Genomic DNA, 21018 nt, shown 5'->3' on the forward strand with positions numbered 1-21018 from the left:
GGAGATGAAGACTGGAGGCCTTGCACAAGGGCCCTTTGTGAGCTGGGAGGTCTGTGACAGACAAGAGGCAGCCCAGGCTGCACCCAGGGAGGGATGACAATGAAGGGTCTGGACTCAGATGTGGGTTATAGATTGCATGTCCCACTTCTCAGTTCACATTGATTATGCATTGTTAGTGAGCAGCTGTCCCTCTCTGAGATGTTTTTCTCATTGGCAAAATGGGATAGGAAGAAATCATGTGTGTATGTGAAGATGTATATTATTTTTGTGCATCTGAGTACGGCCATTAAAGACCACAAGTGTCCTATATGCTAATGTATATTATATACGTATATAAATATAAATGTGTATACATGTATATGTGTGAACATTCTATCAATATACATGTGTGTAGATTATATATGCACTTCTAGATTTATATTTATTGAAATAAAAGAAGCCCAGTGGGTGCTATGTGTGCATAAAAGTGTGTGTGTTGGGGCTGGTGAGATGGCTCAGTGGGTAAGAGCACCCGACTGCTCTTCCGAAGGTCCAGAGTTCAAATCCCAGCAACCACATGGTGGCTCACAACCATCCGCAACGAGATCTGGCGCCCTCTTCTGGAGTGTCTGAAGACAGCTACAGTGTACTTGCATATAATAAATAAATAAATCTTTAAAAAAAAAGTGTGTGTGTTTACACACGTAAATGTGTGCATATACACACATATGACCATTCCCTTGTAGCCTGCTCCATCTGGGCCCCAAAATCACACACAGCAGTTCAGACAGTTCTAGATATACAATTGTATGTATATAACATATAAATATGTATATGGGCATGCACATATGTGCATGTATATTGTATATGGGTGAATATTTAAATGTGTACTTCAAAATGAATGCATGTGTATGTATTAATATGAATAGTGTTCATGTTCACATAAGGGCATATATATGTGCCTATATAAATGTGTATGTTAACATGAATATATGTACTAATGTGGATGAAGTGCGCATGTTCACGTGAATATATGTCTATATGAGTATATGATTGTGTATGTGCATGCATGTGTGAAATGTGTGTTGTGTACACATAGATGTGTGTGTAAAGCATCCACAGCTCTTCATACAGTGAAGCCTTTCCCTCCCGGCCTCCCTGAGAGAGACCTGAGGGGCTGTGCCATCCTTTGATGGGCAGAGCAATCTCTGCAGGAAATAGGAACAGACATGTACCTGGGTGCTTAAGCTTGGCCTGGCTGCCACCTCCCCCAGAGAAGCCCCCAAAGCTGGTCCTCTTACCCCTCACATCCTAGCTCACTCACTCTCCTGCTGGTCTCTGTTCTTTGCCTGCCTTCACCCACCGCTCTCTAAACCCTTTACATTTAAACTTTCACAGCTGTATTGATACAGGTATCACTGTGCTGGCTCATTCTATGTCAACAGGACATAAGCTAAAGCCATCTGAGCGGAGGGAAGGAATCTCAGTTATAAAAAAGTCTCCATAACATCGGGTGGTAGGCAAGCCTGTAGGGCATTGTCTTAATCAGTGATTGATGGGGAGGGCCCAACTTATTGTGGGTGGTGCCATCCCTGGGTTGGTGGTTCTGGGTTCTATAAGAAAGCAGGCTGAGCAAGCCATGAGGAGCAAGCCAGTAAGCAGCATCCCTCCATGGCCTCCACATCAGCTCCTGCCTCCAGGTTCCTGCCCTGTCTGAGTTCCTGTCCTGACTTCCTCCAATGATGGAAATGTTGCTTTGGTCATAGTATTTTTATCACAGCAATGGAGACTCCAACAATGACATACAGAGACATGACAGAGACATGTAATGAAGACAATGGCATATAATTAATCAAATGTGTATCTAAATGACATATAATTAAATGCATGCTTTCACAAGTCTGATGGTGTGTACTCCCAGAAGGTTGCAGTCAAACATGAACACATCCCTCACACCCAAGCACACTCTCCCATGACCCATCTTTCCTCCCATCATGCTCTGCAAGCTACCACGTATGTCATCTCAACCAAAGGAGCTTGCATTTTATGCAACGTTAGACAGACATGACAACATGTATGTTATACTGTATAGCTTTGTACACACAAGCTCATCACCTTGAGATTCCTCCCTTTGTTGCAAACATCAACCCTCTGTCCTTTCTCACTACTAAGTAGTATTTTACTGTGTGGGTATAACAAAGTAGGCTTAGCTGTCTGTCTGTGATGGAGATTGAGGCTGGTTTGGGGGCTGAGTGTGCCAAAGGGTTGTGGAACGTGTGTGTGCTACTGTTTCTGGAAAGTAAAATTCCCATTTCTTTTGGGTAGATGTCTTAGTCAGGGCTTCTATTACTGTGATGAAACACCATGACCAAAAGCAACTTGGGGAAGAAAGGGTGGCATTCTATCACTAAGAAAGTCAAGGCTGAAGCCTAGAGAAGCAGAAGACATGGCTTGCTTATACCAACCAGGACTGCCAGACCAAGGGTAGCACCGCCCACAATGGGCTGGCCCCTCCCACATCAATCAAGAAGATGCTCTACGGACTTGCCCAGAGGACAATCTTATGGAGGCATTTTTCAACGGAGGTTCCTCGTCTCACCGGCTTGTGTCAGCTTATCGCACAGACACATTACTGTTAAGCCATAGCCTTTCCTTTCTTACCCATTCTAATATTTCATGTTAATATTAACATCACAAAATAAAACACTTCATGTTGGGAGCACAGAGATTCTTGGGCTCTCCCTAGTTAGCACTAGGGAGACCAGGAACATTAAACACACACAGTTGTCTTTTCAAAGGAAAAAAAATCTTTTAAAGATTATTTATTTATATATTATTAAGATTTTTTAAAGATATATTTATTTGTATTTATATGAACACACTGTAGCTGTCTTCAGACACACACCAGAAGAGGGTATTGGATCCCATTACATATGATTGTGAGCCACCATGTGGTTGTTGGGACTTGAACTCAGGACCTCTGAAAGAACAGCCACTGCTCTTAGCCACTGAACCATCTCTCCATCCCCATATTTGTGTATTTTTAAGGATGCATTTTATTGCTTATGTGTATGTGTGTTTCCATGTGCATATGCATGAGGGTGCCTGAGGTGGAGACCAGAAGAGGGTGTCAGGTCCCCCAGAGCTGGACTCACAGTGTGTGCTGGGAACTGGACTTTGGCCCCTTATAAGAAGAGCAAGCTCTCTTAGCCACTGAGCCATCTTTCCAGCCTCCAGTGTCAAATGTATGAGTAATTCAGAGTGTTTGAAGCAACTGGGAGGAGTCCCAATGAGGATCCAATACTGATGGTGTCACAGAAGCCAGGTAGTTTTGGGGGTAGGCCAACTCAAAGACCTGGACCTGGGTGGTAGCTGAGTTGGTCAGTCTGCCAGTGATCAATCCTGCACCTGAAACACCAGGGCACCTGTACTGGCTGGTTTTGCATCAACTTGACACAGGCTGGAGTTATCACGGAGAAAGGAGCTTCAGTTGGGGAAATGCCTTCATGAGATCCAGCTGCAAGGCATTTTCTCAATTAGTGATCAAGGAGGAAAGGCCCCTTGTGGGTGGTGCCATCTCTGGGCTGGGAGTCTTAGTTCTATAAGAGAGCAGGCTGAGCAAGCCAGGGGAAGCCAGCCAGTAAGGAACATCCCTTCATGGCCTCTGCATCAGTTCCTGCTTCCTGACCTGCTTGAGTTCCAGTCCTGACTTCCTTCAGTGATGAACAGCAATGTGGAAGTGTTAGCCAAATAAACCCTTTCCTCCCCAACTTGCTTCTTGGTCATGATGTTTGTGCAGGAATAGAAACCCTGACTAAGACACCACCATTGGCAGAAGTCAGGGCCAGCTCTCCTGGTCTCATGCCCTCACCAGCACCCACACCTTCAGAGCCAGCTCCACTGTGCTACCCAGTCAAGGCATGGGGCCCACTCTCCCAAGTCCTGCAGCCTGTGAGGGGCTGAGCCACCTCTCTAGTTCACACCATCAGAGCTGGCTCACCCATGCCTGTGTCAGCTTCAGAGTCAGCTCCACTGTGTTGCCCAGGCAAGGTGCAGGGCCCAATTCAATTTATTTCTTAATTATGGTTTGTATTGCTATCGTAAAAAACACCACAACCCAAAGCAACTTGGGGAGACAAGTCTGGTGGGGGCACTTTTTAAATTGAGGTTTCCCCTTCTCAAATGACTCTAAGTTGTGTCAAGTTGACAGAAAAATAAATAAATAACCAGGACAGTGTCTAAGAGTAGAGAAAATGAGCCATGAGGTAGACAGCTCTTAATATTTTTCAAAACCACCAAGGATTTTCTAGAATGTACTTAGACTGCAGCCATCCTCCATCAGTCCCAGAATCCAGAGCCATTTTATTTAATTATTAGCAATTCTTCTTCTTTGCCCTCATTGTTTTCTTGATCGACCCAAATCTCCAGTTAAGTTCATCAGAAATATTTTACCGCAGGCTTTACAAATATGGCAAATTTCACAGTTAGGTGATGCAGATTGTGTTGTATCCATCAGATAAAATAGAAGCAGGTTAGATGGATTGAAGTTTAATTTTCTCTACTCCTGAACTAGATAGTTTGTTTTTTAAGGATATATTCATTTATTTTATGTATGTGAGTACACTCTCTTCAGACACCAGAAGAGGGCATCAGATCCGGTTACAGATGGCTGTGAGCCACCATGTGGTTGCTGGGAATTGAACTCAGGACCTCTGGAAGAGCAGTCAGTGCTCTTAACCACTGAGCCATCTCTCCAGCCCCAAACTGGATAGTTTTAAAGCACACTTGAGAGAGTCTGTCCTTCTGTATCCCTTCTCTATCATCCTTATATGGCTCCAAGCTTAGCAAAAATGACCCTTATGTGGCTCAGGGGGTAAGGTTCAAGGTACCTGGTGTGCAAGTGTCGGGAGCTGAGTTCAAATCCCCAGAACTGACATGAAACTGAACATGGTAGCATGTTTGTAATGTCAGCACTCCTATGGTAAGATGGGAGATGGAGATGAGGAGATCAGAAACAGCTCCCCCGATGTCTGTGACAGTTGATAGCAAGAGACCTTGTCTCAAACCAGGTAGAAGGGGAGATGAATGTCTGGCATTGTCTTCTGACTTCACATATGCACATGCCAGAATTCACACATAATCACACAACACATACATCATCCTTACCCACATATAAAGACTTAAAATAACAAAACCACTGGGGCTTCCATCAGTTCATCCTAATTAGAGAAAGAAAACTGAAGAATAAAGGATGGGAGAGAGGCTGCTCAAGTGCAGTAAATGTCTGAGGCAGGGATGGGGGAAGGGCCCAACCAAGGAAAGTAAATGGGAAGGGTCATCCGGTAAAGAGTGAAGAGTGGCTGATCATGGTGTGCACCCTTTTAATCCCAGCACTCAGGAGGCAAAGGTAGGTGAGTCTCTGTGAGTTCAAGGCCAGCCAGACCTACAAAGCAAGTCCAGGACAGCCAGGGCTACAGAAAGAAACCCTGTCTTGAAAAAAAAACAAACAAACAAAAACACCAAAAACCTGAAGAATGGAAAAGATGAGCTCTCACAACTAGATCCAACTGTATAGTAAAGAGAGAACAAAGAACATGAAAACATGAAATGAAATTCTGTTTTGAAAGTGTGCTCTTTACATTGAGAAGCCCACAGTAGACACCAAAAAAATTGACTCAATAACCCATAAAATACTGGAAAATAGTTGGAAAGAATAAAAAAAAATTGGCTAATCAAAATTGTTAAGTTACCTGTAAGAGCTATCCTCCTGTGCCTAAATTGATGACCAGGGATGTTCCCTGCTGTATATCAGTGGAGCAAGATCTACAGATGCCCCACCAGAGAACAGGCTCTTCCTGGACAGTGGAGGTTGGTGGTTTGGTTTGGTTTGGTTTGGTTTGGTTTGGTTTGGTTTGGTTTGGTTTGGTTTTGAGACAGAGTTTCTTTGTGTAGCCCTGGCTGTCCTGGAACTCACTTTGTAGACCAGGCTGGCCTCAAACTCAGAAATCCACCTGCCTCTGCCTCCCAAGTGCTGGTATTAATGGCGTGTGCCACCACCACCCGGCGACAGCAGAGTTTTCTATCCAGCCGAACTGTTGAAATGTTGAAAGAGAAAACAATCAAATCCCAGCAGGTTACTTTGACAATAAAGAAAAGTTAATTCTAAACTTCAAATGGAGATGCAAAAGACCACAGTGACACTGGAAATTGTATTAGATAATATATCTTCCATGATATCCATGCATAGAATAAAACTATCCTCACCAAAGCTGAATGGCCTGTCAAAAATTGCATAATAAAATGAACTGCAGAAGTAAAACCACAAATGCCCAGTGTCCAAGAAGTATATGCATTTCATAGAAAAAAAAATAACAAACACAGGTCAACTTAGTGAAAAATACACTTTATATAAGAAAAAATACAAAGTAACATAAAAATCAATGAAAGTAACAAAATAAATACTAAAGGTACCCTCCATATAAAATGTATCATGCAAATAGAAAATCAAATTGCCAAAGGGCTGCTCTGGAAATATCAGAGGACTTCGAGGTAAGTGTTTATTATGGAAAGACATTGTGTCAGAGAGAGGCATGGGCTATGAAGGAAATGAGCACCAAAGATAGAAGACACAGGTGCACCCAGCTGTCCTTGTCCTCAGTGGTCCAGAAATGTAGCGAGGCACAGAAAGCGATTCACTGCAATCTAGACCATAGGCCAATACACTCCTTGCAAAGCTTTCGCACATGGTGTGGACCTGTTTCCAAAGTCCCGCACTCAAACCATTCAAAGTAGGTGATTACTGGTCAGATAATAAAATTTAAAACTACAGGGCTGGTGAGATGGCTCAGCAGTTAAGAGGTCCTGAAATCAACTCCCAACAACCACTTTGTGGCTCACAACCATCTATAAGGGAGTCTGATGCCCTCTTCTGGCATGCAGATGTATATAACAATTCACAGTTTTCCTGTAAGCGCTATGTTTATAGTGTAAGCTTTCTTTACTTCGATTCTGTTTTGTTTTTTAATGTCCTCAATCTAGTAGCACTCTTGGGAAAAAACAAAACTAGATTATCCCTGATTATAATAAAATTTAAGTGTGCTCTTTCTTTAACCTCATCTCAATATATTAGATGACAATATACAACCAAATTATGATCATTTTAGTTCACAGAAATATTAGTCTCTGGACATCTTCTTGAAGGTACACATACTATTCAAAACCTTCTCCCAACCTGAAGTGAAAGATCAAAACAGGCCACACAAGTGTTCGTTTGCAGCCTCCGTGAGAGACATTTCACCAAACCAGCAAATACAAATCACTGTGCAAGCCGTGCTTAATTATCCAACCAGAAATAAATCAAAAAATACTATCGCTGCTGCGTCCAAGACTGCTTCCCGGTCTGCCTTCCATCAATCACTCGGACACAGGAATTTTCCTCAGTGCCCTCTGAACTGTGCGTCCTGGAGGACATTCTCCTACCTAGATGAGGAATGTCATGCATTTTCCACAGTTGGCCTCGAAGAACAGAGCACACAGAACCAGCCTCAGGAGGCGGCTGCCTGAATCCCAGACGGGGGCATGAAGCCAGGGCCACATGACAGAGTGTGCTCACTGCACTGCCAGACCCGCAAGGCTCACAGAGGGACCTTTGTCTCTGTTTGGGACACTTCCTCACCACAGCAGTACAAACCAACAAAATGTGCATAACAAAATTTTAGTCTTCAACAGAAAAGTGGTATTTCCACATATTAGACAGAAAATCTCAGGTTTATTATTTTCTAAGGAAATTTGGCTAGAAGAAGGTAAAATCTGGGCTGAAAAATAATTATCCTCAGACCAAGGTGATTAAAAAAAAAACCCGTCTCTAGTCTTTATGTAATAATGTTGCAAATCGTTTTAATTTGGCTTCTAACATATTAGTAAACAAAGTTACTAAGAGGTAGAATAAGGTAGAGTTTTTTGTATCAAGAAATGAGATAATTCATCAAAGAAATTTTAAAAAAGATTGAGAATGAAGCCTCCACATAAAATTACCATCTACAGAAGGAATGAAAGGCAAAGGTCACCGCTATGGTGTTGGGGTCACAAGCAAGCACACAGACATGACGTAGATGACTACTCTGATCACTAGAAAAAAATTTATATTTATACGTTTATTTATATATAAATGGAATTTATATGTAGCTTGTTCAGCCTTTTACAGATCCTTTGAGATGAATTATGATGGACCCACCACAAAGAGAAGCCACCTAGGACTACGGCTCCCATATGTAAACTAATATGTATACACACAGGGATATATATCCGGGCAAACACAGGCACACACACACACACACACCATCACCAACCATTCTGAGTTGGATCTGAGATGTAACTATAGGCTTATGGTTGAAATGCTTGTCCCCCAGAAGGTGGTGGCATTTCAGTTGGGAAGACTTTATGACACAGGGTATGGCTGTTAGGAATAGGCCAGCAGGGGTGAAGCTTTGAAGGCTAAAGCCACCCCTGGTTCCAGCTTGCACTCTCTCCAGACTTCTGCCACATGAAGAGCTCTGCCTCATACTCATACGAGCTTGTACTGAAACATGACAGTCACCATGCCTTTCCCACCATGAGGAACTCAGAAACCACGATCCAAAATAAACCTATTCTCTCTTAAGTAATTCTGTCCAATATTTTGAAATGGCAGCAAGAAGAGTAACTCATACAGGAAGCGCTTACAAGTGTTGTTGTTCTTGTTCTTGTTGTGATAAGCCTAAATGTGTGTTCTATAGACATTTGGGAACTGCCTGTGAGAATAATATGGAAGACTTAAGAAATGCAGACTAGAACAGCCCTGGAATGCTGGATGCAAAGCTTTATGGGAAATTTTGGTGGGTTCTGGGTAATGAGACTGCCAGCATCAATGTGTAGCAAAGACTGCTCATAAGGTTTCAGATGGAACATGACTCTACTGCAAGTTGTACTACAGGCTACTCACATTATGTCCTGACATAGGATCTAGCTATCTTATGTCTGTCTAAAAAGGGAGGCAGAATTCAAAACAATGGATTCATTTGTGATAGAATAAGTTTTAAGACAGTAACTGGGCACAGTTACAGCAGGCTGCTTTTAGACATGCTTATAATGAGAATCAAGAGGGAAAAGATGAACAAAAGAATTTGAAAATGGGAGTTATCAAGACTATAGAAAAGTGTAATTGTTAAAAAGATTAATGATAGGGTTAAGTGGTTAAGAGCACTGTTTGCTCTTCCAGAGGTCCTGAGTTCAATTCCCAGCAGCCATATAGTGGCTCACAGCCATCTATAATGGGATCTGATGCCCTCTTCTAGTGTACAGTTGTACATGCAGATAAAGCACTCATATACATAAAATAAATAAATCCTTTTTTAAAAAAAAGATTAATGATATCATTGAGAGGATAGATTGCCATCAAAAGTCTCAGGGTATAAAAATGCAAATTCATTTGAGAGTGCCTGAAACAAACAAACAAACAAACAAACAAACAAAACAAAACAAAACAGCAACAAAAAGACTCCAGGGCACCTTGCTAGAAACCAGCCACATAGAGGAATGGTTTGGGGGTTCAGCCACCGACACTCAGAGGCCACTACAGTTTGATGGAAAGCAACTCAGCTGTTTCTTGAGCTGGCAGCAGGATGTTGAAACATCCCGGTGAGGGCTGTTGGAAAGAGTTTATTCTGCCCCAGGCAGGTGCACTGGAGTCTCCAAGAGGACAGGATTCCTCTCAAGTAAAAGTCAGCAGGGAGGCTTGGGAAAAACCTCAAAACCCCTGAGGTACATAAGGCTTAGGAAGAGTGTATACTTTGATATAAGGCTCTGAAAACTCAATTCTGATAAACCTTTCAGCAGAGAAAATATTCTACCAGATGAAGCCTCTCCCTCATCCTTGTGCAGGGAAAACACACCCAGCCCTTGTCCCTGGGTTCCCCTCTGTGATCCGATTCGCATTTGCTTTCATTTGTATTGTTCTTATTTTTTTAAAGATTGATATTTATTTATTTACTTATTTATGTCTATGAGTACACTGTAGCTGTCTTCAGACACACCAGAATAGGGCTTCCGATCCCAATACAGATGGTTGTGAGCCACGATGTGGTTGCTGGGAATTGAACTCAGGACCTCTGGAAGAGCAGCAGAGGCTCTTAACCACTGAGCTATCTCGCCAGTCTTTGTATTGTTTTTAAAAGAATTTTTCTATCCATGTTAGTAAACATCACTAATTTGTTTTCCTTGTTTTTAGAATCAAGTTTAGGGACCAGAAAGGTGGCTCCAGGGTCAGGAGCACCTGCTGCTCTTACAGGTCATGCAGGCTCAGTTCCCAGCATCCTCCTGGGCCTTAGACATCTGTCAGTCTCCTGGGTATCTCAGGTGGCTTCGCTGGCCTGAGAGTCCAGTCAGCGGTATCTCATCCCAAGACCCCATCAACAGAGCTGGACTTGCAGTTGTCCTGGTGTCAAAATTCTACAACACCAAGGCCCACCTGGCCTTCTGCCTGCTCTCCAAAACCTCTCTCGCTTCTCCCAGGCATGCTAAGTACTTTCTCCACTGTCACTTGTGAAGAACCTGAAGTTTGGGAGAAGACTAACCTCCTCAGGTCTCCACCAAGTAAAGCAAATTAACATGGCACTCCTCCCTCAGTCACAGGGCACTCCTCCCTCAGTCACAGAGGCCCCTGCCCACATCAATCTCAACCTAAAGAAGTCAGTGGAAATTTTCAGAAATAAACCATTTATAAGGTTTAAATTGTCCAGTGCTTTGAGTAATGTGATTAAGATCTTGCTTGGGTTGGGGATGGAGAGATGGCTTAGCAGTTAGTCCTCCTGCAGAGGACCTGGGTTCAGTTCTCAGCACCTGCATGGTGGCTCACAACCATCTGGAACTCCAATTCCAGATGTAACACTCACTTGTGGCCGCTGTGGGTACTGTGAACACATGGCATACAGACATGCATGCAAGTCAAGCACTCATAATCATAAAAGTGAATTAAAAATAAAAAAAGCAATCTTGCACAAGCCTGATCCATCACACTGGGATGAATCTTCCTTCTGTCCAGGGAACCCAGCCTTACACCCTACCCAGCCCCCTCTTATACATCTGTGTAGACATCAAGGTTACCGGACATACCAACACAGCGCTAATGACTAAATGTCACTCAATGCAGCAAGTGAGTGGTGGTGACTTTGTTATAATGTACTGTGATAACTGTTCACTTTTATTTTTATGTTTGTTAATCTCTTGCAATGCCTAGTTTTGGATGGGTGGGTGGATCAATGGATGGACAGACAGACGGATAGACAGATGCATTGGGGAGAACCATATGTACTCACACCACCCATGTTTCAGTCTTCTAACAGATCTTACATCATATTGCCTGTGGATGAAGGAAGGTTGTTGAACTCAAATCCAGGCTCTTTTCATTTCATGGCCCCTTCCGTTTCCACTTTATTACCAGGAAGATTGGATTATTAAAATACTACTTCTATAATTGAAATCTAAATATGTTTATGACATCAAGCAGGCTGGGAGTCATCCAAGGCTGTGCATCGAACTTGCCCCACTATGACACAAGGTTCATCTCAGAGGAGATAAGAGGGCTCAGTCCCTTCAGCCTATATCCCTAGGAATGGCCTGCTGGCCCTTCAGCCCCAGCAGACACCATTGGGACAGTGACGGTCCGGTCCTTGGAATACAAAACCACACTCCCATCCACACAGTCAAGAGCATGATCACAAGTTGGGACTCCATCACAGGGTGGGAGATGCCACAGTGTGGCACCTGCTCCTGCTCAGCATCCCCCAAGCCATACCCAGTCTTAGCACCTGCTCCGGTGAGGAACAACAGTCAAGCATAGGGTCTGTTTTGTTTCCCAATTCTGGCAGTGGATGAATTCTGAAAATACTCACCTACCACCTGGGCGTGGGGAGTTCCACAGCATGCTTGTAAGCACAGGCCTCTCAGAAATGGATGCAAATTACACACACACACACACACACACACACACACAATAACACAGCCGTTTACACTTAACCCCCCCCCCTCTTCAAGAAAGCAGCCACTTGCCATCCTCAGCATGTGGTCTGGAGAAGTCAACGCTGAGGGATGTCCCCCAAGCCTCAGCCTCTTCCTATCTCATACTTGGTGTGCACACTCTCCAAGTAGGACTCCTGCTTTACTGATGAACAAACTGGCCATCTGCAGCCTTAAGAAAGCAGAGGTTTAGATTAAACCAAAACTAGAGTCAGACTATGAATACTACCACCAGAGAGATTACCCCCAGGACACTGCAGCATCTCCCCACTGATGGAAAAGAGCCAGTGAGTCCAAGAGCCATGGGCAGACAGGTACCTATGGCAACTATACTTAATAGTAACCAACTTTTATCAACTCATTTATGTATCAGTGGCTCATATCAGGTGTCAATCCTGGACTTTAGGACATTAGCAGGTTTCAATTTGGTCATGCACATTCATCTATGATTCAATGTTACTTAGTTACATCATTTCACTTTTTTTTGTTTGTTTTTTGATTTTTGGTTTTTTTGGGGGGGTAGTTTTTAGCCTTAGATTGCATAGGTACACAAAATGCAAACCCTCAGTTCTGCAACAGATTTGGCTACAACATTAACGTTCATAGCTGACTAAAATACATCTGGGGAAGAAAGCCTTTCCCAAAAGGAGCCGTGTAGAGAATAACCCACAAAGCCCAGGTGCTGTATATTGCCTTTATTGTGCAGAAAACCCTTTCTGCAGATTGTCTTTGGCTACTTTGTCAACAGAAAAGTATCCATACAGTTGACGTCCCGACACAAAAAGCTACGTGTGCTTAAAGTAGGCATGTTCCAGAGGGCAGAACAGTTTACAGTTCCATTACAATCTTCTGGCTATGCTTTTTCTGTCCTCAAAGTTAACTACTCTAAGGCAACAAGGGAGGACATTGGAAGTGTACCTTGTAACTCACTAAAGTAGGACAGGGGGTGGACGAATTCCAGGATTTCAAAGTCACATATATGTTGTAGAGAAACACAAGATATAGGACCCTACCTAGCAAAGGACTCTGATTAACTGCCAGTCACAAGAAACTGGACCACAGCCGCCTCTCTGTCCTTGGCTTCATAACATAGGACACGTATCACTACTGTAGGTATCAAACAAGAGGCTGTAGAACGTGATTATAGGACATGTATTATTGCTCTTATTTGAAAATGGAATTGTTAGTATCTAGCTTTTATTTATTTTTTCCTTGTCCCAAGAGCCTGCCACTTTGAGCCTAGAAGATCCAGTTGACACCGGTTGTTACAAGTCTCAGCACATGGAGTTCAATTCACATGGATGGGGGTGACACAGGTGTCCACGAGGCTATGAGGAGGCTTTGGGCCGTGTCATACTGGCTGTCAGAAATGTCTGTGACTGTAGCAGCCCCTTCATACATCGGAGAACCAGAAGACGAGGACGTGGCAGCTGAGACCGTGTGCGTCAGTGGTGTGTAATGTGCAGGGGAGCCTCGAAAGAACTGAGCTCCCAGCCCGTTGGACACCCCAGCTGTCTGGGAGCCTGGGGTGATGGTACCATTGCTCACAGACCAGAGACTGGGGTACTGGCTGAAATAGAGAAAACAGACATCAGGGGCCTGCAAATGAGCTATGATGAGATATGGGGGAGGGATCAGTACTTAATTGCATCACTGGGCTTTGCAGACTATTTTTTTTTTCATTATGACCACAGGGATAGACTCCATCAAACAAAACCAATAAGGTGCCCATAAGCACAGTGACTGTTTAGTGTGCCGAGTCCTCCTAAAAAGGACTCTGGCAAGTAGCTCTGTGCTCATTGGCATACAGATTTGCACTGAGCACCAAGGCTCAGAGCAATGTGTTCCCAACCCCACCCCACCAATCCCTGCATTCACAGAATGCATATTCTTTAAGAAAGCCATCATTGCTGTCACAGGCTTGTCCAGTGGACAGGGGATTAGCGTGTCAGCATGGGGCAATACACCAGGGACCCCAGAGCTGGGCTGAAGACCAGTTCTGCATCTTGATCTTGCCCCATGACTGGTTTTCAGGATATAAGATGAGGATGCTGAAATGAGTGTTAAACCCTCTGGCATCTACAAAGGCATCGGACTCTAGAGCAAGCCTGGGTAAATCAAGGCAGATTACTGTTTCAGACTAAGACACCAAATTGGAACGAGTGATCAGCACTTGGCTGCCTGCCGATCACTTGACTCCTTAAGCCAAGTCCTCAGGGCCATTGAGAAGTTTGTCATCTTATGTGTGTTCGCCTTAAGAGCAGGTTAAAGTGGAATTAGTGATACCTACCAACAACCCCAACAACTAAAGAGGCTGAGGCAGGAGAATCAAGACCTTGAGCTCTGGACTGTGTAGTGAGTTCAATGCCAGCCTGAGACCCTATGTCAAAAACCAAACAAAGAAACACGGAACTAAATTCTTATTAGTGAAGAGCGAGCTCCAAAACCAAGACAGCTAGGGCCTTAGCTAAATGTTTAATGTTCTAGACCACTACTGATCAATCTGTGGATTGCAACCCCTTTATCAGATATCCTGCATATCAGATATTTATACTATGCTTCATAACCGAAAAATTATAGTTATGAAGTAGCAACAAAGTAATTCTATGGTTGGGAGTCAGCACAACATGAGGAACTGTGTTAAAGGGTCATAGCACTGGGAAGGTTGAGGGCCACTGGTTCAGACATTTGGGGTCAAGGTTGCATGATGGCAGGCTCACTCCTCTGAGAACGGACAGTTCATCATCACACTGACCCAGAATCAGTATCTTCAGGTCCCTTTCCTCACTGGGGATGGAGTATTGGCATCTAGCTTTGCAGTTCTTCACTGTTGTTTCAGTACCCTGGAGGGTTAACAAGCCTGAAGGGAATGTATCCCCAGCAGCCTAGTCTATAGCCTGCAGGACAGGCAAACAGTCTTCATCCTTCACTGGTTCTCAGCACTGGAGGCACTAAGGACTTTCTATTTCTTTGTCCACAGGAAAAGCCAATGTGTTGCCTCCAGTGACTAAAGGGTCTACACTGTTTCTTTAAACTACCCATCAGCCTGAGAGACACACAGACTGAGGCCTGAGCTGCTTAATATCTTTTTACATACAGTCGCTCCCCAGACATACATACCTAGAGCCAGTAGGTGGGCTGGCGTTATGACTCACAGGCAGCATGCTGGTGTGGCCAGGCACTCCGAGGCTAGACCAGTTATCATGGGACTGCAGCATGGACAGGCATGCAGATGAATTGTCCGCATAGGCTGAGGGATGCGGAGAGGGGAAGTTACCTGACAGGTCTTTCAAAAAGAATAAAATGATACCAACCGAACCCAACACTGCAAACAAGAGTTACCTGGGTAGATGCGGAGAGCAAGCCCCTAGCCTGCTTAGCTCATCAGCACAGCAATATTTATTGTCAGTGTCAATTATTAGAAAATATATCCCACTTAACCTAAGGTGTCTCTTATCATCCCACAAGGAGATGTCCTTCAGACAGTGGTATTGTGGTATTGACCTTTATTTTTTATGCTATTTATTTATTATTTTTGTAGCATTGGGGATCTGACTCAGAGCCTCTCAAACCCTAGGCAAGTGCTGAGCCACTGTGTGACACCCTAACCTGGAATGCTTAATTTTAAAAGCAAATAAAAAATATCTGCCACGTTAGCTCACCTTTTCCATAATGGCGATTCCGCAAGGCTCGGAGAGGCTATGGCAACCATGTCCTCACCAAATTAAAAATATGATCTCCCCCGCCTTAGAGCCCAGCCTCTGATGGAGGAGTCTCCAAGACTGAGGCCTTTCATTTTGAATCAGTTGTAATTGCTTAATTGTTTTATGGTGTTCTTTAGCCATTTTCCCCTCCCTTTGGAGCAGACAAAGGTTGGTCCAAACAGACAAGAGTTAAAGAATCTGCCAGAGGTCTGTCCTGCGCCTAGGTCCATCTTCTGGGTCCAGGGTGGACCTAAATGTGCCTGGTTCTCCGGTGACACCCACACTGAGGGCTTGGGTTCTGCACCTGGAGAGTCTTTGATCTGGTCGGGAATGTTTGTACCTGGCTAATCAAATCGAGTCACTTTAGAGGTTCGTGGAACCTTGATGTTCATCAAACCAGGGCTCCATTCTGGGGCTCAAGCTATGGCTCCTTGGAAAGGCCCAGACAGCTGTCTTTTGAAAAGCCCAGGGCATGTTCTGAGGCACATGGATATTGAAATGAAAGCCTCCTTGGGGACCCCTGGTTAAACCAGCATCTTGACCAAGTCTCTCCAGGAGCCACAAGAAGCTGGGTTCCCTATCTTGCACCCCTATAGAAATGCCTCTCCGGAGGGATCCGCCCCACCCTGGCACCCCTCCCCCAGCTGGTGAGTGGATGTACAGGACCTACTTGGAGAGTTGTTCCGATGAGCATAGGGGCTGGGGTAGGGCGATGACCGGTGGTTCCTTAGAGCCGGGTACCTCTCACAGCCGTGTGTGGAGGGGAGAGAGAGCGAGCCTCCAAACTGAGGGTGGGAGCTGGCAGGCGGGCAGAGGGTGCCAGCACCAGGAACGAGCCACCCCCCTGCTGTGAGAAAAGCATGCTGGGTAACTGGCCCTTGCTTGAGACTCAGTCCTGTCCTAGCTCTAACCCAGGGACTCTGGAACTGAAGAATAACCAGTATCCCTCCCTCAGTGCAGCCAAGTTTCAAAGTGTCCCTGTGGCACCTGGGATGCCAGCGCTCTTGAGAGGCCTGAGCTCGGCCCATAGCCCTGTCTTACAGGATTAGACCTAAGACCTCTCCTAACCTTTGTGAAATTTCGGTTCTGCAGACCGGTGGCTTTCTACCAAATGAGCAGGAGTGATATGTTATCTAGAATGATCTAGAATGAAGGGAGAGGAACCCAGTGGGCCACAGGTAGGACTCACACTGCTCCGGACAGCTCCCCACTCCCCAGCTACTGAGGCCAGTAGTCATGCCCCTGCCTCAAGAATAGCTAATGGGTCCATTTCCTATCTACTCCCTTCTGTTTTGACTCTCCCACATTCTTTCCACTACACCTCCAAGATAGATCTATCCACTGAAACTAATTTTGCTCTCTACTTTAAGAGACAGTTCTTCAGACAGTACTTGAGGAGCACACATGTGTCCACACAGGCCCCATACACCGTCCATTTCTTCCTGGTCAGGTGACTACCTGATGAGCCACAATAGGGGCCCCGTTCGTTAAATTCATTTGTTAAATTTGTTTAAAAGATGGTATTAAAATAGCTGATCGTTTAGGGACCGAGTGCTAGGCTGGTCTGGCAGCCACCGAAATGGCCTGCAAGATCCTTCTACCCCTCAGCAACGGCTTCAATACCTGAAAATCCCTCCTTGGAAAAAGCGACGAGGCCAGGCCTTTTCTCTCCCTGTGAGCCTGAATAGATCTCTACCCATTACTGCCTAGGAGACCTCCTAAAGAGATATTTTAAAAGAACTAGCCACCATATAAGCCACCAAAATCAGGAGCCACAGGAACTGAGCAGGAAGGTCGCTCATGTGTGTCTCCAAAGATAGCCATTCAGTTTTCAGCCACTAACAAGTGGAAGCCATCTCCAAGGTGGGGGAGGGGGATAGCTGAACCCTCATCACACCCAAGTCTAAACTCCCAGGAGTCCACTCCACCCTGGCTGCTGCAGAAAAACAAACAAATCAAGAGTTCTTTTGCCTGCCTGTGTCCAAAGCCCAAGATGGTTAGGCAGCTTTCAAAGCAAAGGGCATGCTTTGCCCAGGGCACAAAGCAGAGCCATCCTGCCACCCCCACTATTCCCAGAAACCCAAAGCCTCCCTATGGGTTCTGGTTTTAGCAAGTCTAGGCCTGAAACAAGGCAAAGGAATATGGGGGTGCAACAAACCGTACATTGGGAATACCCCGGCTGCTGGCAGTCCCCCGGTTCCTCCATTACATCTTTGTGGTCGTTTCTGCCAAAAAGTATTCAGGATGGTCAAAAGGAGGCCTGCCCAGAGGCGGTAGGTAACCAGCCTTCTCTCCACATGGTCCTTAGGTTAGAACTCTCACCTTTCTTTGGCATCAAGGAAGGCTTTAGCAAACGGGTTATATTTAATTTTAAGGGCTGTAATCTGAAAAAGGAGAAAGTGTATTTACTAACAATACAATGCTAATTACCGGAGGATTTGATGGGGGCGGGGGGGGGGGGGGGGGGCGGGGGGGATGGAGAAGCATCCTAGGCCTATCAGCCCAGGGATTACGATGCTGAGGTAAGGGGACTGTGAACTGAAGGACATCCTGGGCTACATAGCAAGCATCAAATGGGGGTGGGGAAGAAGAGCAAAGGAAACTGAGAAGAAAAAAAGAACAGAGCCAAGTTAGAATGAATCGGTCTTTGTTTTTCTATCTGTGTCTGAAAGGGATGAGAAATTGCAAAGAGAAGCAATTTCTAAGTGAAACGCCAATTTAACATAATTGCTCTCAAGGCTAGATATCATGACAGTCCCAACATAGCCTGGAGTTGCTGTGGAGTTAAGGTCAGCGGCAGCCCCAGGGGACTGATAACACATTTTCTATGATTTAGGGTTAGAAGTAAGAACCCTTGACAGCCTTTGCCAGGACTTTCCCGTTGCTGAGATCAAGGGCTGTCCCCTCGCCTCTCCAGATCTTAAAACCATGAAGTTGTGGTTCATGCTTTTTTCAGCGCATCATAGATGCGTGTTCGATCATTTGAGATTAGCAACATGCTGGAATGAGTATTTTAAAGTTTTTTCCTCTTAGCCACAGAAGTGGTAAATCTGAACTAAATCTCGCCTGTCTTCAGTACTGTGGTTCTATCTCCCAGTTCCCAGGACAGGCAGGGTAGGGGGACTCCCTTCCGGAGCCTCACCTCCTCGTTCTGGTAGGCAGTCACAGCTATGAACTGGGTCTCGGGAAAGCAGTGGCTGGTGATCATGCGTTGCGGGCCCCCAACTCTCACGATGTGAATCCGAGGTTCATACTTATGCAAGGAGTTTAACATGATCTGCAGGAGATACAGAGCAAGAATGCAGACCTGCGTGCAGGCCTACCTTAATACCGCAGCAGCATCCACAGGAACTGCCTAGGAAGAAAGGTGGATCCAGCCACAGAAAGTCTCCAGGAAACTGCCAGCAGTATGGAGGGCATGGGGTCCATTTTACACATCTGCTTCCCACAGATGGTCTGGAACTGGGATGGGAGATATGCTATACACCATTAAACCCTGCCGGCATAAAGCCACAAACAACTTTAAATGCCTGGCTTGGTGGCAACTTGGAGTGAGTTTTCTTGGAAACAGGCCCCAATTAAAGACTTTTCAGAAGGGTGGAACGTGCACATTTGTGCAGAGTAGCCAGTGTTCCCTTGACTTTAAAGTGACTGAGGATTCGGAATCAAGGCTCACCTATGGCCAGAGCCAGTTCCCAAGCGGCAGGCCTTCTTCCACCCTCCCAAGGTGAGCGAGAACTCCCAGTTCCCTTTGCCAGGCCCTGCTTAACCCTCATCAGCTTAATATAAACAGTACTAAAGATTTAATTGGGGAAGGCCGCGGTGGCTTCTGTGGGGCTGACAAAGGCTGGTGGTGTCTTTCTAAGCTCCCAGCCAGGCTCTTCCCTCAGGCCTGGGGCCCAGCGGCTGGCTGTCTTCCGCACTGGCTTACCTGTCCCCCTCCATTGAGCTTGTTGGTGAGTTTGACTTTACTGAAAGACACAGGCGCCTTCATCCAGTGGGCCCCAAAATTGGGCGAGTCTGGGTGGATGTAGACGCAGCTGGGCGCCTGAGGCTCTGGTTTGCCCCCAGGTACCCACTCCCCGTTCACATACTTCCAGCGGTGATTGTCAGCCGTCACGAAGTCCAGCAAGAAAGAGTACATGGCATTGGGGTCCAGGCCTGACACATTTACCTTCAGCACCGGGAACATCCTCCTGGAAAAGACAGCGCACGGCAGGAGGACCCATCCGTTGGAGAGGGGGAGCCTGCACTAAGTGTTCGATGCCGGCCAAAGAGGAGGACCCCGGCAACCGGTCTCGCAAGCATCTTTGCCTGAACTTTCTCAGTTCTGGAACCAAATCATCTCCCCCACTAAGCCCACGGGTTCTTGAGACAGCAGAGGGAACAAATCTAGCCAAGGGTTTCGGCCCCCTAGGCAAACCTGGTCCTACCAGTGTACACCTAGGAACCCTAGAGTTCGAATGCCTCCTTCCTCCTCAAGTTTCGTTGGGGGGAAAAGTTCCTGAGAAACCAGGGTTTAGGAATCCCCTGGGGAGCTGTTAGCTCAGCGGGAAGAAACAAAGTCGGCCGGTTGGGAAGAAAAGGTGCTCTCCCCGAGGCGAGGAGCACTCTCCAGCCCCAGAGTGCCGGCTTCCAGCACGCACCTACCTGCCGTTCTTGGTCACAATCATCTCGTTAGTTAGCTCTTTGAAGCGCAGCCACAGCTCGCTCTCCTCCAGGCCCACTCGCAGTTCGCGTTCGGTGGGGTCTCCCTTCTCGCTGCCCGCCTGCAGCTCGCTCTCCACGGCGCTGAGCAGGTGGTCCACTCGGTACTGCAGGCTCTTCCCTGCGCTCTCTGTGCCCGGCGAGCTCATCCTCCCGCCACCCTCTCCACCTTCCAGGAGTCTTGACTCCCTACCCAACAGCCACCTTCACTTCTCTCGCCACAGCTTTTCCAAGAAAAAGGGTCACTCGGCGGAGCCCAAAGATTACACCTGGGTCCCAGCACATTGGCCAAGGGAGCACCGGGATCCGATGAGGGGGGAAGGGGGCGGGGATGGGGGAGAGGGCCTGGGGAGCCGTGGCTCCACTTGAACTCCCGCAAGGCGCGACAAGAGTAAGTCTCAGGGGGAGAGAAAAATGGGTCCCCTCCCCATAAATACAGCCGAGGTGGCCTCGCAGGGGGGCACGGCGGATTGGGCGGGACACCCTTTGAAGTACCGAGCAGCTGCCCATTGGCGGTGCGCGGCCATATCAGACTGGCCGGGCGGGCCCGGAGGCTGGGGGCCAACAATGGGCTCCC

At 46.1% G+C, this 21018-nt stretch overlaps 1 protein-coding gene across 3 annotated transcripts; it reads right to left on the minus strand.

Moving 5' to 3' along the window:
* Nucleotides 1-12705: 12705 nt before the first annotated feature.
* Nucleotides 12706-20698, minus strand: Tbxt (T-box transcription factor T). 3 transcript variants are annotated; one of them, XM_021149861.1, is made up of 8 exons: nt 20385-20698; nt 19666-19930; nt 18877-19011; nt 18057-18118; nt 17898-17959; nt 16405-16578; nt 15151-15280; nt 12706-13600 (listed from the first exon to the last, which is right to left on the minus strand). In XM_021149861.1, the coding sequence occupies exons 1-8, from the start codon at nt 20588-20590 to the stop codon at nt 13324-13326; spliced, it is 1311 nt and encodes a 436-aa protein (XP_021005520.1). In that variant the 5' UTR covers nt 20591-20698; the 3' UTR covers nt 12706-13323. The 3 variants fall into 3 exon arrangements, with proteins under 3 accessions (XP_021005520.1, XP_029327465.1, XP_021005521.1); XM_029471605.1 differs by having other exon boundaries at nt 13324-13600; nt 16405-16581; nt 20385-20655; XM_021149862.1 differs by lacking the exon at nt 16405-16578 and having other exon boundaries at nt 13324-13600; nt 20385-20655.
* Nucleotides 20699-21018: the final 320 nt, after the last annotated feature.

This window comes from Mus caroli, chromosome 17 (assembly GCF_900094665.2).
Source record: "Mus caroli chromosome 17, CAROLI_EIJ_v1.1, whole genome shotgun sequence".
In the NCBI taxonomy this organism is placed as follows: domain Eukaryota; kingdom Metazoa; phylum Chordata; class Mammalia; order Rodentia; family Muridae; genus Mus; species Mus caroli.

What these genes read in the sequence shown, in the direction of transcription:
- Tbxt (XM_029471605.1), bottom strand. Translation starts at nt 20,590, where the DNA reads ATGAGCTCGCCGGGCACAGAGAGCGCAGGGAAGAGCCTGCAGTACCGA. An exon ending in AGCTCAATGGAGGGGGACAG is followed by an intron (nt 19,012 to 19,665) that starts GTAAGCCAGTGC and finishes TATCTCCTGCAG; the next exon opens with ATCATGTTAAACTCCTTGCA. An exon ending in CTGCCTACCAGAACGAGGAG is followed by an intron (nt 18,119 to 18,876) that starts GTGAGGCTCCGG and finishes CTCCTTTTTCAG; the next exon opens with ATTACAGCCCTTAAAATTAA.